Source organism: Molothrus aeneus, unplaced genomic scaffold (assembly GCF_037042795.1).
Source record: "Molothrus aeneus isolate 106 unplaced genomic scaffold, BPBGC_Maene_1.0 scaffold_30, whole genome shotgun sequence".
Lineage (NCBI taxonomy): Eukaryota > Metazoa > Chordata > Aves > Passeriformes > Icteridae > Molothrus > Molothrus aeneus.
In genome coordinates, this window is record NW_027098964.1 from 614,412 (window position 1) to 627,202 (window position 12,791).

The 12,791-nt window shown below is 47.1% G+C and overlaps 1 protein-coding gene across 1 annotated transcript in view; it reads right to left on the reverse strand.

Annotated features, from left to right (window-relative positions):
- LOC136570316 (multifunctional procollagen lysine hydroxylase and glycosyltransferase LH3-like) overlaps nucleotides 1-8,950 on the reverse strand; it is a 28,302-nt gene extending 19,352 nt beyond the window's left edge. Inside the window, exon 1 of the mRNA XM_066570819.1 lies at nucleotides 8,928-8,950. Within this exon, the coding sequence (XP_066426916.1) occupies nucleotides 8,928-8,950 (23 nt within the window). The remainder of the gene's footprint in view (nucleotides 1-8,927) is intronic.
- Between the last annotated feature and the right edge of the window lie 3,841 nt (nucleotides 8,951-12,791).

Below are 12,791 nucleotides of genomic sequence, written 5' to 3' on the forward strand. Positions count from 1 at the left end.
CAAAATTGTCCCAAAATGTCCCCAAAAATGATCCCAAAAATATCCTAAAATGACCCGAAAAGGTCCCAAATATGACCCCAAAATGATCCCAAAATATCCTAAAAATGATCCCAAAATACCCCCAAAAATTGTCCCAAAATGCCCCAAAAATTGTCCCGAAAATACCCCAAAATGAGCCCAAAATATAATAAAAATGACCCCAAAATGATCCCAAATATGTCCCAAAATGTCCCCAAAAACGATCCCAAAAATATTCTAAAATGACCCCAAAATATCCCAAAAATGATCCTAAAATATCCTAAAAATGATCCCAAATTGTCCCAGAAATTTTCCCAAAAAATCCCAAAAATGACCCCAAAATATCCTAAAAATGATCCTAAAATATCCTAAAAAATGTCCTTAAAATGATCCCAAAATGTCCCAGAAATTATCCCAAAAAATCCCAAAAATTACCCCAAAATATCCTAAAAAATGATCCCAAAATATCCCAAAAATGAGCCCAAAATATCCCAAAAATGATCCCAAAATGATCCCAAAAATATCCTAAAATGATCCCAAAAGGTCCCAAATATGACCCCAAAATGATCCCAAAATATCCTAAAAATGATCCCAAAATACCCCAAAAATTGTCCCAAAATGTCCCAGAAATTGTCCCGAAATATCCCAAAAATGACCCCAAAATATAATAAAAAATGACCCCAAAATGATCCCAAAAATGTCCCAAAATGTCCCCAAAAACGATCCCAAAAATATCCTAAAATGACCCCAAAATATCCTAAAAATGATCCTAAAATATCCTAAAAATGTCCTTAAAAATAATCCAAAATGTCCCTAAAATGACCCCAAAATATCCTAAAAATGATCCCAAAATATCCCAAAAATGATCCTAAAATATCCTAAAAATGATCCCAAAATGTCCCAAAAATGTCCCCAAAAATGACCCCAAAATATCCTAAAAATGATCGTAAAATATCCCAAAAATGAGCCCAAAATATCCCAAATTCCCTGAAATCCGGCCCAAAATATCCCAAAAATTGTCCCGAAATATCCCAAAAATGACCCCAAAATATAATAAAAATGACCCCAAAATGATCCCAAATATGTCCCAAAATGTCCCCAAAAACGACCCCAAAAATATCCTAAAATGACCCCAAAATATCCCAAAAATGATCCTAAAATATCCTAAAAATATCCTTAAAATAATCCCAAAACGTCCCAGAAATTATCCCAAAAAATCCCAAAAATGATCCCAAAATATCCAAAAAATGACCCCAAAATATCCAAAAAATGATCCTAAAATATCCTAAAAATGTCCTTAAAATAATCCCAAAATGTCCCTAAAATGACCCCAAAATATCCCAAAAATGATCCCAAAATCCAAAAAATGATCCCAAAATATCCCAAATTCCCTGAAATCCGGCCCAGAATGTCCCAAAAATGATCCCAAAATGACCCTAAAATATCCCGAAATCCAGCCCAAAAATCCCAAAAATGACCCCAAAATATCCTAAAAATGACCCAAAATATCCTAAAAATGATCATAAAATATCCCAAAATGTCCCAAAAATGACCCAAAATATCTTAAAAATGACCCCAAAAAATCCCAAAAATGACCCCAAAATATCCTAAAAATTATCCTAAACTATCCCAAAATGATCCCAAAAATGATCCTAAAATGTCCCAAAAATCAAAAAAATGATCCCAAAATGTCCCAAAAATGATCCCAAAAATCCCCAAAATGATCCCAAAATATTTCAAATCTGCCCTAAATTATTTCTTAAATTTGGGCTCCAAATTCAGCCCCAAAATCCCCGAATTTGGCCCCAAAATCAGCCCCAAAATCCCAATTTTTATTCCCATTTTTCCCCCCATTTTTCCCCCAAATCGCCAAATTCAATCCCAAAATTGGCTCCAAAATCAGCCCCAAATTTGGCTCCAAAATCCCCAAATTCAGACCAAAAACCCCAAAATTCAGCCCCAAAAATCCCCGAATTCAGCCCCAAAAATCCCCAAATTTGGCCCCAAATCGACCCCAAATCCCCAAATTTGGCCCCAAATTCAACCCCAAAATTGTCTCTAAAATCCAAAAATTGGCCCCAAATTCAGCCCCAAAAATCCCCAAATTTGCCCTCAAAATCCACCCCAAAATCCCCAAATTTGGCCCCAAAATCCCAATTTTTATTCCCATTTTTCTCCCATTTCTCCCCCGATTTTCCCCCAAAAATCCCCAAATTCAAAACCAAAATCAGCCCGAAAAACCCCAAATTCAGACCAAAAACCCCAAAATTCAGCCCCAAAAATCCCAAAATTTCGACCCAAAATCTCGAGATTCAGCTCCAAAATGCACCTCCAAAATCCCCAAAACTCAGCCCCAAAATCCCCAAATTCAGCCCCAAAATTCAACCCCAAAATCGTCTCTAAAATCCAAAAATTGGCCCCAAATTCAGCCCCAAAAATCCCCAAATTTGCCCTCAAAATCCACCCCAAAAATCCCCAAATTTGGCCCCAAACTTGGCCCCAAAATCCCCGAATTTGGCCCTAAAATCCACCCCAAAATCCCCAAATTTGGCCCCAAAATCAACCCCAAAATCCCCAAATTTGGCCCCAAAAATCCCCAAGTTTGGCCCTAAATTCAACCCCAAAATTGACCCCAAAATCCCCAAATTTGGCCCCAAATTTGGCCCCAAAATCCCAATTTTTATTCCCATTTTTCTCCCATTTCTCCCCCGATTTTCCCCCAAAAATCCCCAAATTCAAAACCAAAATTGGCCTCAAAATCCCCAAAATCACCTCCAAAATCAGCCCCAAAATCCCCAAAATTCAGGCCTAAAATCCCAAAATTCAGCCCCAAAAATCCCAAAATTTCAACCCAAATCCCCAAACTCGGCCCCAAATTCAGCCCCCAAAAATCCCCAAATTCGGCCCCAAAATCGACCCCAAAATCCCCAAAATTGAGCCACAAATTTGGCCCCAAAATCCCCAAATTCAAACCCAAAAACAGCCCCAAAATTCAGCCCCAAAATCCCTAAAATTGGCTCCAAATTTCCTGAGTTTGGTCCCAAATCTCCCCCAAAATTCAGCCCCAAAATCCCCGAATTTGGTCCCCAAAATCGACCCCAAAATCAACAAATTCTGCCCCAAAAATCCCCAAAATTCAGCCACAAATTTGGCCCCAAAATCCCCAAATTTGGCCCCAAAAATCCCAAATTTGGCTCCAAATTTGGCCCCCAAAATCGACCCCAAAATCCCAATTTTTATTCCCATTTTTCTCCCATTTCTCCCCCTATTTTCCCCCCATTTTTCCCCCAAAATCCCCAAATTCAAACCCAAAATTGGCCTCAAAATCCCCAAAATTGGCCTCAAAATCGGCCTCCAAAATCAGCCCCAAATTCAGGCCTAAAATTTCCAAAATCGGCCCAAAAACCCCAAAATTCAGCCCAAAATCCCCCAAAATTTGGACCCAAAATCGGCCCCAAATTCAACCCCAAAATTGGCCCCAAACTCGGCCCTAAAATCCCCGAATTTAGCCCCCAAACTCAGCCCCAAAATCCTCAAATTTGGCCTCGAATTTGGCCCCAAAATCTCCAAATTGCCTCAAAATCTCCTGAGTTTGCTCCCAAATCCTCCCCCAAAATTCAGGCCCAAAATCCCCGAATTTGGCCCCAAAATTGACCCCAAAATCCCCAAAATTGGCTCCAAAATCGGCCCCAAATTTAGCCCCAAAATCGGCCTCTAAAATCCCCAAAATTCAGCCACAAATTTCACCCCAAAATCCTCAACTTTGGGCCCAGAAAATCCCCAAAATCCCCAAAATTTGCCCCAAAATTCGGCCCCAAAATCCTCAAAATTTGCCCCAAAATTCAGCCCCAAAATCCCCAAATTTGACCCCAAAATCGGCCTCAAAATCCCCAAGATTGGCTCCAAAACCGGCTCCAAAATCCCCAAATTCGGCCGAAAAATCCCAAATTCAGCCCCAAAATCGCCCCCAAAATCAGCTCCAAAATCCCCGAATTTGGCCCCAAAATCAGCTCCAAAATCCCCAAACTCAGCCCCAAAAATCCCCAAGTTTGGCCCCAAATTCTGCCCCAAAATCGACCCCAAAATCCCCAAAATTTGGCCCCAAATTTGGCCCCAAAATCCCAATTTTTATTCCCATTTTTCTCCCATTTCTCCCCGATTTTCCCCCAAAAATCCCCAAATTCAAAACCAAAAATTGGCCTCAAAATCCCCAAAATCACCTCCAAAATCAGCCCCAAAATCCCCAAAATTCAGGCCTAAAATCCCAAAATTCAGCCCCCAAAAATCCCAAAATTTCAACCCCAAAATCCCCAAATTTGGCCCCAAATTCAGCCCCAAAAATCCCCAAATTCGGCCCCAAAATCGACCCCAAAATCCCCAAATTCTGCCCCAAAATCCCCAAAATTTTGCCACAAGTTTGGCCCCAAAAATCCCCAAAATTTGGCCCCAAAATCCCCAAATTCAAACCCAAAAACAGCCCCCAAAATTCAGCCCCAAAATCCCTAAAATTGGCTCAAATTTCCTGAGTTTGGTCCCAAAATCTCCCCCAAAATTCAGCCCCAAAATCGACCCCGAAATCAACAAATTCTGCCCCAAAAATCCCCAAAATTCAGCCACAAATTTGGCCCCAAAATCCCCAAGTTTGGCCCCAAAAATCCCCAAATTTGGCCCCAAAATCGACCCCAAAATCCCAATTTTTATTCCCATTTTTCTCCCATTTCTCCCCCTATTTTCCCCCAAAAATCCCCATTTTCCCCCATTTTTCCCCCAAAATCTCCAAATTCAAACCCAAAATTGGCCTCAAAATCCCCAAAATTGGCCTCAAAATCGGCTCCAAAATCAGCCCCAAATTCAGGCCTAAAATTCCCAAATCGGCCCAAAACCCCAAAATTCAGCCCCAAAATCCCCAAAATTTGGACCCAAAATCGGCCCCAAATTCAACCCCAAAATTGGCCCCAAACTCGGCCCCTAAAATCCCCGAATTTGGCCCCAAACTCAGCCCCAAACTCCTCAAATTTGGCCCCAAAATCCCCAAATTCTACCCCAAAATTGGCCCCAAAATCCCCAAATTTGACCCCAAAATTGGCCCCAAAATCCCCAAATTTGACCCCAAAATTGGCCCCAAACTCCCCAAATTTGGCCCCAAACTCGGCCCCAAATCCCAAAACCCCAAAATCCCCGGATTTGGCCCCAAAATCAGCCCCAAAATCCCAATTTTTATTCCCATTTTTCTCCCATTTCTCCCCCTATTTTCCCCCCAAAATCCCCATTTTTCCCCATTTTTTCCCCCCAAAATCCCCATTTTCCCCCCAAAATCCCCATTTTTCCCCCCAAAATCCCCATTTTGCCCAAAATCCCCATTTCTCACCCCAAATTTCCTCCCCAGGCTGTTCCTGCTCCGGGAGGGGCTCTCGGCCTTCAGGGGCTCCCTGGGCCGGGCGCTGACCCAGCTCCAGCAGGAGCCCCAAAACCCCCAAAATTCACCCCAAAATCCGCCCCAAAATCCGCCCCAAAACCCCCAAAATCCACCCCAAAACCCCCAAAATTCACCCCCAAAACCCCAACCCCACCAAAAATCCAAAATTCGGCCCCGAAACCCCAAAATCCACAAAATTTTGGCCCCGAAATCCTCAAATTCAGCCCCAAAATCTCAAGATTTGAACCCAAAATCTTCAGATTTGGCCCCAAACCTGGCCCCAAACTCGGCCCCAAAATCCCAAAATTTGACCCCAAAATTGGCCCCAAACTCCTCAGATTTGGCCCCAAAATCCCTGAATTTGGCCCCAAATTTGGCCCCAAACTCGGCCCCAAAATCCCCAAATTTGGCCCCAAACTCGGCCCCAAAATCCCCAAATTTGGCCCCAAAATTGGCCCCAAAATCCCCCAAATTTGACCCCAAATTTGGCCCCAAACTCCTCAAATTTGACCCCAAATTTGGCCCCAAACTCCTCAAATTTGGCCCCAAAATCCCCGGATTTGGCCCCAAAATCGGCCCCAAATCCCCAAACCCCAAAATCCCCGGATTTGGCCCCAAATCCCAAAATCCCAAAATCCCCGGATTTGGCCCCAAATCCCAAAATCCCCAAATCCCCGGATTTGGCCCCAATCCCGGCCCTGGAGCGGCTCCGGCAGCGGCTGCGGCGGGGGAGGGGCCGAGTGGTGAGCGAGGGTTTGGGGCAAATTTGGGGGATTTTGGGGTTTTTGGGGTTTTTTTGGGATTTGGGGTTTTTGGGGGGGATTTTGGGGGTTTTTTGGGGGTAAAAATTTTGGGGGTTTTTTGGGGAATTTGGGGGATTTGGGTTTTTGGGTTTTGGGGTTTTGGGGAAATTTGGGGGTTTTTGGGGTTTTTTGGTATTTGGGTTTTTGGGGTTTTTTGGGGTTTTTTTTGGGGAATTTGGGGGTTTTTTTTGGGAAATTTGGGGGGATTTGGGGTTTTTGGGATTTGGGGGTTTTGGGGGAAATTGGGGGTTTTTGGGGTTTTTTGGTATTTGGGTTTTTGGGGGGGTAAAATGGGAAATTTTGGGGTTTTTTGGGGGGGATTTTGGGGCAAATTTGGGGGAATTTGGGGGAATTTGGGGGTTTTGGGATTTGGGGTTTTTGGGGGTAAAATGGGAAATTTTGGGGGTTTTGGGGGAAATTTGGGGGTTTTGGGGTTTTTGGATTTGGGGTTTTGGGGGTTTTTGGGGGGATAAAATGGGAAATTTTGGGGTTTTTTGGGGGGGATTTTGGGGCAAATTTGGGGTTTTGGGGAAAATTTGGGGTTTTGGGGAAAATTTGGGGTTTTGGGGTTTTTTGGGATTTGGGGTTTTTTGGGGGTAAAATGGGAAATTTTGGGGTTTTTTTGGGAAATTTGGGGGGATTTGGGGTTTTTGGGATTTGGGGTTTTGGGGGAAATTTGGGGGTTTTTGGGGTTTTTTGGTATTTGGGGTTTTGGGGGTTTTTGGGGGGGTAAAATGGGAAATTTTGGGGTTTTTTGGGGGGGATTTTGGGGCAAATTTGGGGGAATTTGGGGGAATTTGGGGGTTTTGGGATTTGGGGTTTTTGGGGGTAAAATGGGAAATTTTGGGGGTTTTGGGGGAAATTTGGGGGTTTTTGGGGTTTTTGGGATTTGGGGTTTTGGGGGTTTTTGGGGGGGATAAAATGGGAAATTTTGGGGCTTTTTGGGGGGGATTTTGGGGATTTGGGATTTTGGGGTTTTGGGGGATTTGGGGTTTTGGGGTTTTTGGGGGTAAAATGGGAAAATTTGGGGTTTTTTTGGAAATTTTGGGTTTTTTTTTTTTGGAAATTTGGGGAGTTTTGGGGTTTTTGGGATTTTGGGTTTTGTGGGAAATTTGGGGGTTTTGGGGGTTTTTTGGTATTTGGGGTTTTGGGGGTTTTTGGTATTTGGGGTTTTGGGGGTTTTGGGGGGATAAAATGGGAAATTTTGGGGTTTTTTGGTGGGGATTTTGGGGCAAATTTGGGGGATTTGGGGTTTTTTGGGATTTGGGGTTTTTAGGGGGTAAAATGGGAAATTTTGGGGTTTTTGGGGGAAATTTGGGGGTTTTTGGGGTTTTTGGGATTTGGGGTTTTGGGGGTTTTTGGGGGGGATAAAATGGGAAATTTTGGGGTTTTTTGGGGGGGATTTTGGGGGATTGGGAGTTTGGGGTTTTGGGGGATTTGGGGAAATTTGGGGTTTTTGGGGTTTTTTGGGGTTTGGGGGTTTTTGGGGGGGTAAAATGGGAAATTTTGGGGTTTTTTGGGGGGGATTTTGGGGCAAATTTGGGGGAATTTGGGGGAATTTGGGGGTTTTGGGATTTGGGGTTTTTGGGGGTAAAATGGGAAATTTTGGGGGTTTTGGGGGAAATTTGGGGGTTTTTGGGGTTTTTGGGATTTGGGGTTTTGGGGGTTTTTGGGGGGGTAAAATGGGAAATTTTGGGGTTTTTTGGGGGGGATTTTGGGGCAAATTTGGGGGATTTGGGGTTTTTGGGATTTGGGGTTTTTAGGGGGTAAAATGGGAAATTTTGGGGTTTTTTGGGGGGGGTTTTGGGGATTGGGGGTTTTGGGGGATTTGGGGATTTTGGGGTTTTTGGGGTTTTTTTTGGGATTTGGGGTTTTTTGGGGGTAAAATGGGAAATTTGGCGTTTTTTTGGAAATTTTTGGGGTTTTTTTTTTTTGGAAATTTGGGGGGGTTTTGGGGGCTTAAAATGGGAAATTTTGGAGTTTTTTGGGGGGGGATTTTGGGGTTTTGGGGGGTTTTGGGGGTTTTTTGGGGGTTTTGGGGTTTTTGGGATTTTGGGTTAATTCGGGTGATTTTGGGCTTAATTTGGGTGGTTTCAGGGGGAATTTTGCGGTGAATTTTGGTGATTTTTGGGGTAATTTGCGGGGATTTTGGGGTTAATTTGGGGGATTTTGGGTTAATTGGGGTGGTCTCGGGTTCATTTTGGGTTCATTTGGGTGGTTTTGAGTTAATTTTTGTGATTTTGGGGTTAATTTGGGGGATTTTGGGGGGAAATTTGGAGGTGAATTTGGGTGGTTTCAGGGGGATTTTTGCGTTAATTTTGTTAATTTTGGGTTAATTTGGGGGATTTTGGGTTCCTTTGGGTGATTTTGGGGTTAATTTTGGGTGATTTTCTGTTCATTTTGGGTGAATTTTGGTGATTTTTGGGTTCATTTTGGGTGAATTTCGGTGAATTTGGGTTCATTTTGCTGATTTTGGGTTCATTTTGGGTGAATTTTGGGTTCATTTTGGGTGATTTCAGTTTCTTTGGGTGATTTTCGGGTTCATTTTGGGTTAATTTGGGTTCATTTTGGGTTCATTTCAGTGATTTTTGGGTGAATTTCGGGTGGATTTCGGGTGATTTTGGGTTCATTTTGGTTGATTTCGGTTCATTTTGGGTGAATTCCGTTGATTTCGGGATAAATTTGGGTACTTTTCGGTTGATTTTGGGTTCATTTCGGGTCCATTCCGTTGATTTTTGGGTTCATTCCATTAATTTTTGGTTCATTTTGGGTCCGTTCCGTTGATTTTTTGGGGTTCATTCCGTTGATTTTGGTTCATTTCGGGTCCATTCCGTTGATTTTTGGGTTCATTTCATTCATTTTCGGTTCATTTTGGGTCCGTTCCGTTGATTTTTTGGGGTTAATTTGATTTATTTTGGTTCATTTTGGGTCCGTTCCGTTGATTTTTGGGTTCATTTTGGGTCCGTTCTGTTGATTTTTTGGGGTTATTTCGGTTCATTTTGGGTCCGTTCCGCTGATTTTTGGGTTCATTTCATTCATTTTCGGTTCATTTCGGGTCCGTTCCGTTGATTTTTGGGGTTCATTCCGTTGATTTCGGTTCATTTTGGGTCCGTTCCGTTGATTTTTTGGGGTTATTTCAGTTGATTTTGGGTCCGTTCCGTTGATTTTTTGGGGTTATTTCGGTTCATTTTGGGTCCGTTCCGTTGATTTTTGGGTTCATTTCATTCATTTTTGGTTCATTTTGGGTCCGTTCCGTTGATTTTTTGGGGTTATTTTGGTCCATTTTGGGTCCGTTCCGTTGATTTTTGGCCGTTTTTCCCCCCCAGCTGCGGCTGCGGCAGCGCCTGCGGTTCCTGAGCGCCGCCAGCAGAGGGCGCCGAGCGGCGCTGGGAGCGCTGCGGGAACAGGTGGGGAACGGAGCGGGACGGACCAGTATAAACCAGTATGGACCAGTATGGACCAGTTAGGGACCAGTTAGAGACCAGTAGGGACCAGTTACAGACCAGTACGGACCAGTATGGACCAGTATAAACCAGTAGGGACCAGTATGGACCAGTATAAACCAGTTAGAAACCAGTACGGACCAGTATGGACCAGTTAGAGACCGGAATGGACCAGTATGGACCAGTATAAACCAGTTACAGACCAGTAGGGACCAGTACGGACCAGTTAGGGACCAGTTAGGGACCAGTATGGACCAGTTAGAGACCGGTACAGACCAGTACGGACCAGTTATGGACCAGTACGGACCAGTTACAGACCAGTATGGACCAGTATGGACCAGTATAAACCAGTGTGGACCAGTTAGGGACCAGTATGGACCAGTACGGACCAGTATAGACCAGTTAGAGACCAGTATGGACCAGTATGGACCAGTATGGACCAGTATGGACCAGTATAAACCAGTTAGAGACCAGTATGGACCAGTTAGAGACCAGTATGGACCAGTATGGACCAGTTAGAGACCAGTACGGACCAGTATGGGCCAGTATGGACCACTTAGAAACCAATATAGACCAGTATGGACCAGTATAAACCAGTATGGACCAGTACGGACCAGTACGGACCAGTATAAAACCAGTATGGAACAGTATAAACCCGTTAGAGACCGGTATGGACGAGTACGGACCAGTATAAACCAGTAACCCCCCAGTTCCCTCCCAGTTTGATCCCAGTCCCTGCCAGTTCCCTCCCAGTCCATCCCAGTTTGATCCCAGTTTGATCCCAGTCCCTCCCAGTATCCCCCAGTTCCCTCCCAGTCCCTCCCACTATAGCCCAGTCCACCCCAGTTCCCTCCCAGTATAACCCAGTTTGATCCCAGTTTGCTCCCAGTTCCCTCCCAGTATCCCCCAGTCCCTCCCATTGCCCCCCAGCCCCTCCCATTTCCCGACGTTTCTGATTGGCCGCAGGTTGTGGGCGTGGCGCGGGCGGGGCCGGGCTCGGCCCCTCCCACTCTGGAGGGGGCGTGGCTCCGTCGCCGGCAGCTGGCACTGGGAGCACTGGGAGCGGAGCCCCGCCCCCCGGCACAGGCCACGCCCCCTCTGCGGGGGCTGGCACTGGAGATGGGCGTGGCACAGGTGGGGGAGGGGCTTAAAGGGGGCGGGGCTAAAATGTGGGGGTGGGAGGGGCTTAAATGGGGTGGGTGGGGCTTAAAAGGGGAGGGGTTAAATCGGGTGGGGCGGGGCTTAAATGGAGGAGGTGGGTCTTAAAGGGAGGGGCTCAAATGGGGAGGGGAGGGGCTTAAGTAGAGGGGGTGTGGCTTAAAGGGGAGGAGCTTAAAGTGAAGGGGAGGGGCTCAAAGGGGTGGGGCTTAAATAGGGGAGGGGCTTGAGGAGTGAGGGGAGGGGTCTAGAGAGGAGGAGGGGCTTAAATAGAGGGGGAGGGGCTGGGGGCGTGGGAATGTGGGAGGGGCTTAAAAGTTGGGGGTGGGGCTGGAGGAAAAGGGGAGGGGCTTAGAGGAAGGGGAGGAGCTTAGAGGGAGGGGGAGGAGCTTGGAGTTGGGCTTGAATGGGTCGGAAAAGGTGTGGGGAGGGTCCCGCCCCGGAGGGTCCCGCCCCCGCCCATTGTGGGCGTGTCCCGCAGGGTGTGGGGGCGTGGCCAAGGCTGACTCCACCCCCTTTCACCCCCCAGGGGTTGCTGCTGTCCCGGGCGGCCATCTTGAGGCAGCAGCTCCGCCAGGGGGCGTTGCTCGTGCGCCGGGGGGCGGGGCCTGCACAAGAGGGGGCGTGGCCAGAGGTGCCGGCCCCGCCCGCTGTCTCCGAGGGCGTGGCCGAGCTGCTGCCCCAGCTGCGATTGGTCAGCGAGGGCTGCCAGCAGCGAATCAGGGACTGGCCCCGCCTCCGGGAGCTCGTCAGCCAATGGTGAGAGAGGGGCGGGGCCTGGAAGGGGAGGGACTGGAGGAGGGGCCTAAGAGGAGGGGGCGGGGCTTAAAGAGCCAATCGGGGTGTGGGAGGGGCCTGGGGTGGGTTTTACCTGGCTCACAAAAGGCCCCAAAAAAATTCCCCCCAAAATTCCCGAAAAATCCCCAAAATTCCCCCCAAAATCCCAACAGTTCTCCCAAATTCCCCCAAAATCCCCCAAAATTCCCCCCAAAATCCCAAAAATTGCCCCCAAACCCCACCTGCACCTCACCTGGACATACCTGAACCCAAAACCCAGAAATTCCCCCAAAATCCCAAAAATTCCCCCCAAAATTCAAAATATCCCCAAACGTCCCCCAAATCCTCCCCAGATCCCAAAAATTCCCCCCAAAATTCCCCAGAATTCTCCCAAAATCCCCCCAAATCTCACCTGGCTCCCAAAATCCCCAAAATTCCCCCCAAATTGCCCCCAAAATCCCCAAAATTGCCCCCAAAAATCCCCAAATTTCCCCAAAATCCCCAAATTTCCCCCCAAATCCCACTTGGATTTCACCTGGGTCTCACCTGGCTCCCAAAATTGCCCCCAAAATTCCCAAAATTTCCCCCAAATTTCCCCCCAAATCTCACCTGGCTCCCAAAATCCCAAAAATTCCCCCAAAATCCCAAAACTTTCCCCCAAAATCCCAAAAATTTTCCCCAAAATCTCCCCCCAGGTGGGCCCAGCCCGCTCAGTGGGCCCTGGCCACGCCCTCCGGCCACGCCCCCTTCTCCCATTGGCTGCAGCGCTGGAGAGCCGCCGCCCACGCCCTGCAGGCCACGCCCACCCCCGAGGAGGCCCCGCCCACCGCGGGGCTGAGGGAGGAGCCGGGGGAGGAGGAGGCTCCTCCCATCTGAGGCACTGTGGAGGCTCTGATTGGTTGGGAATAAAAAGGGGGCGGGGAAAGGGGCGTGGCCTGAGTCTGTGCTCATTGAGGGGGGCCCCAAAGTGTCCCCAAATTCGCCCCAAACGGCCCCAAAATGGCCCCAAATGGCCCCAAAATGTCCCCAGGGCGGCCATGATGGCCCCAGGGTGGCCCCAAAGTGACCACGAGGTGTCCCCAGGGTGGCTCCAAAACGTCCCCAAAGTGTCCCCAGGGGTGTCCTGAGGTGTCCCCAACGATGTCCCCAGGGTGCTCTCAGGATGTCCCCACAGTG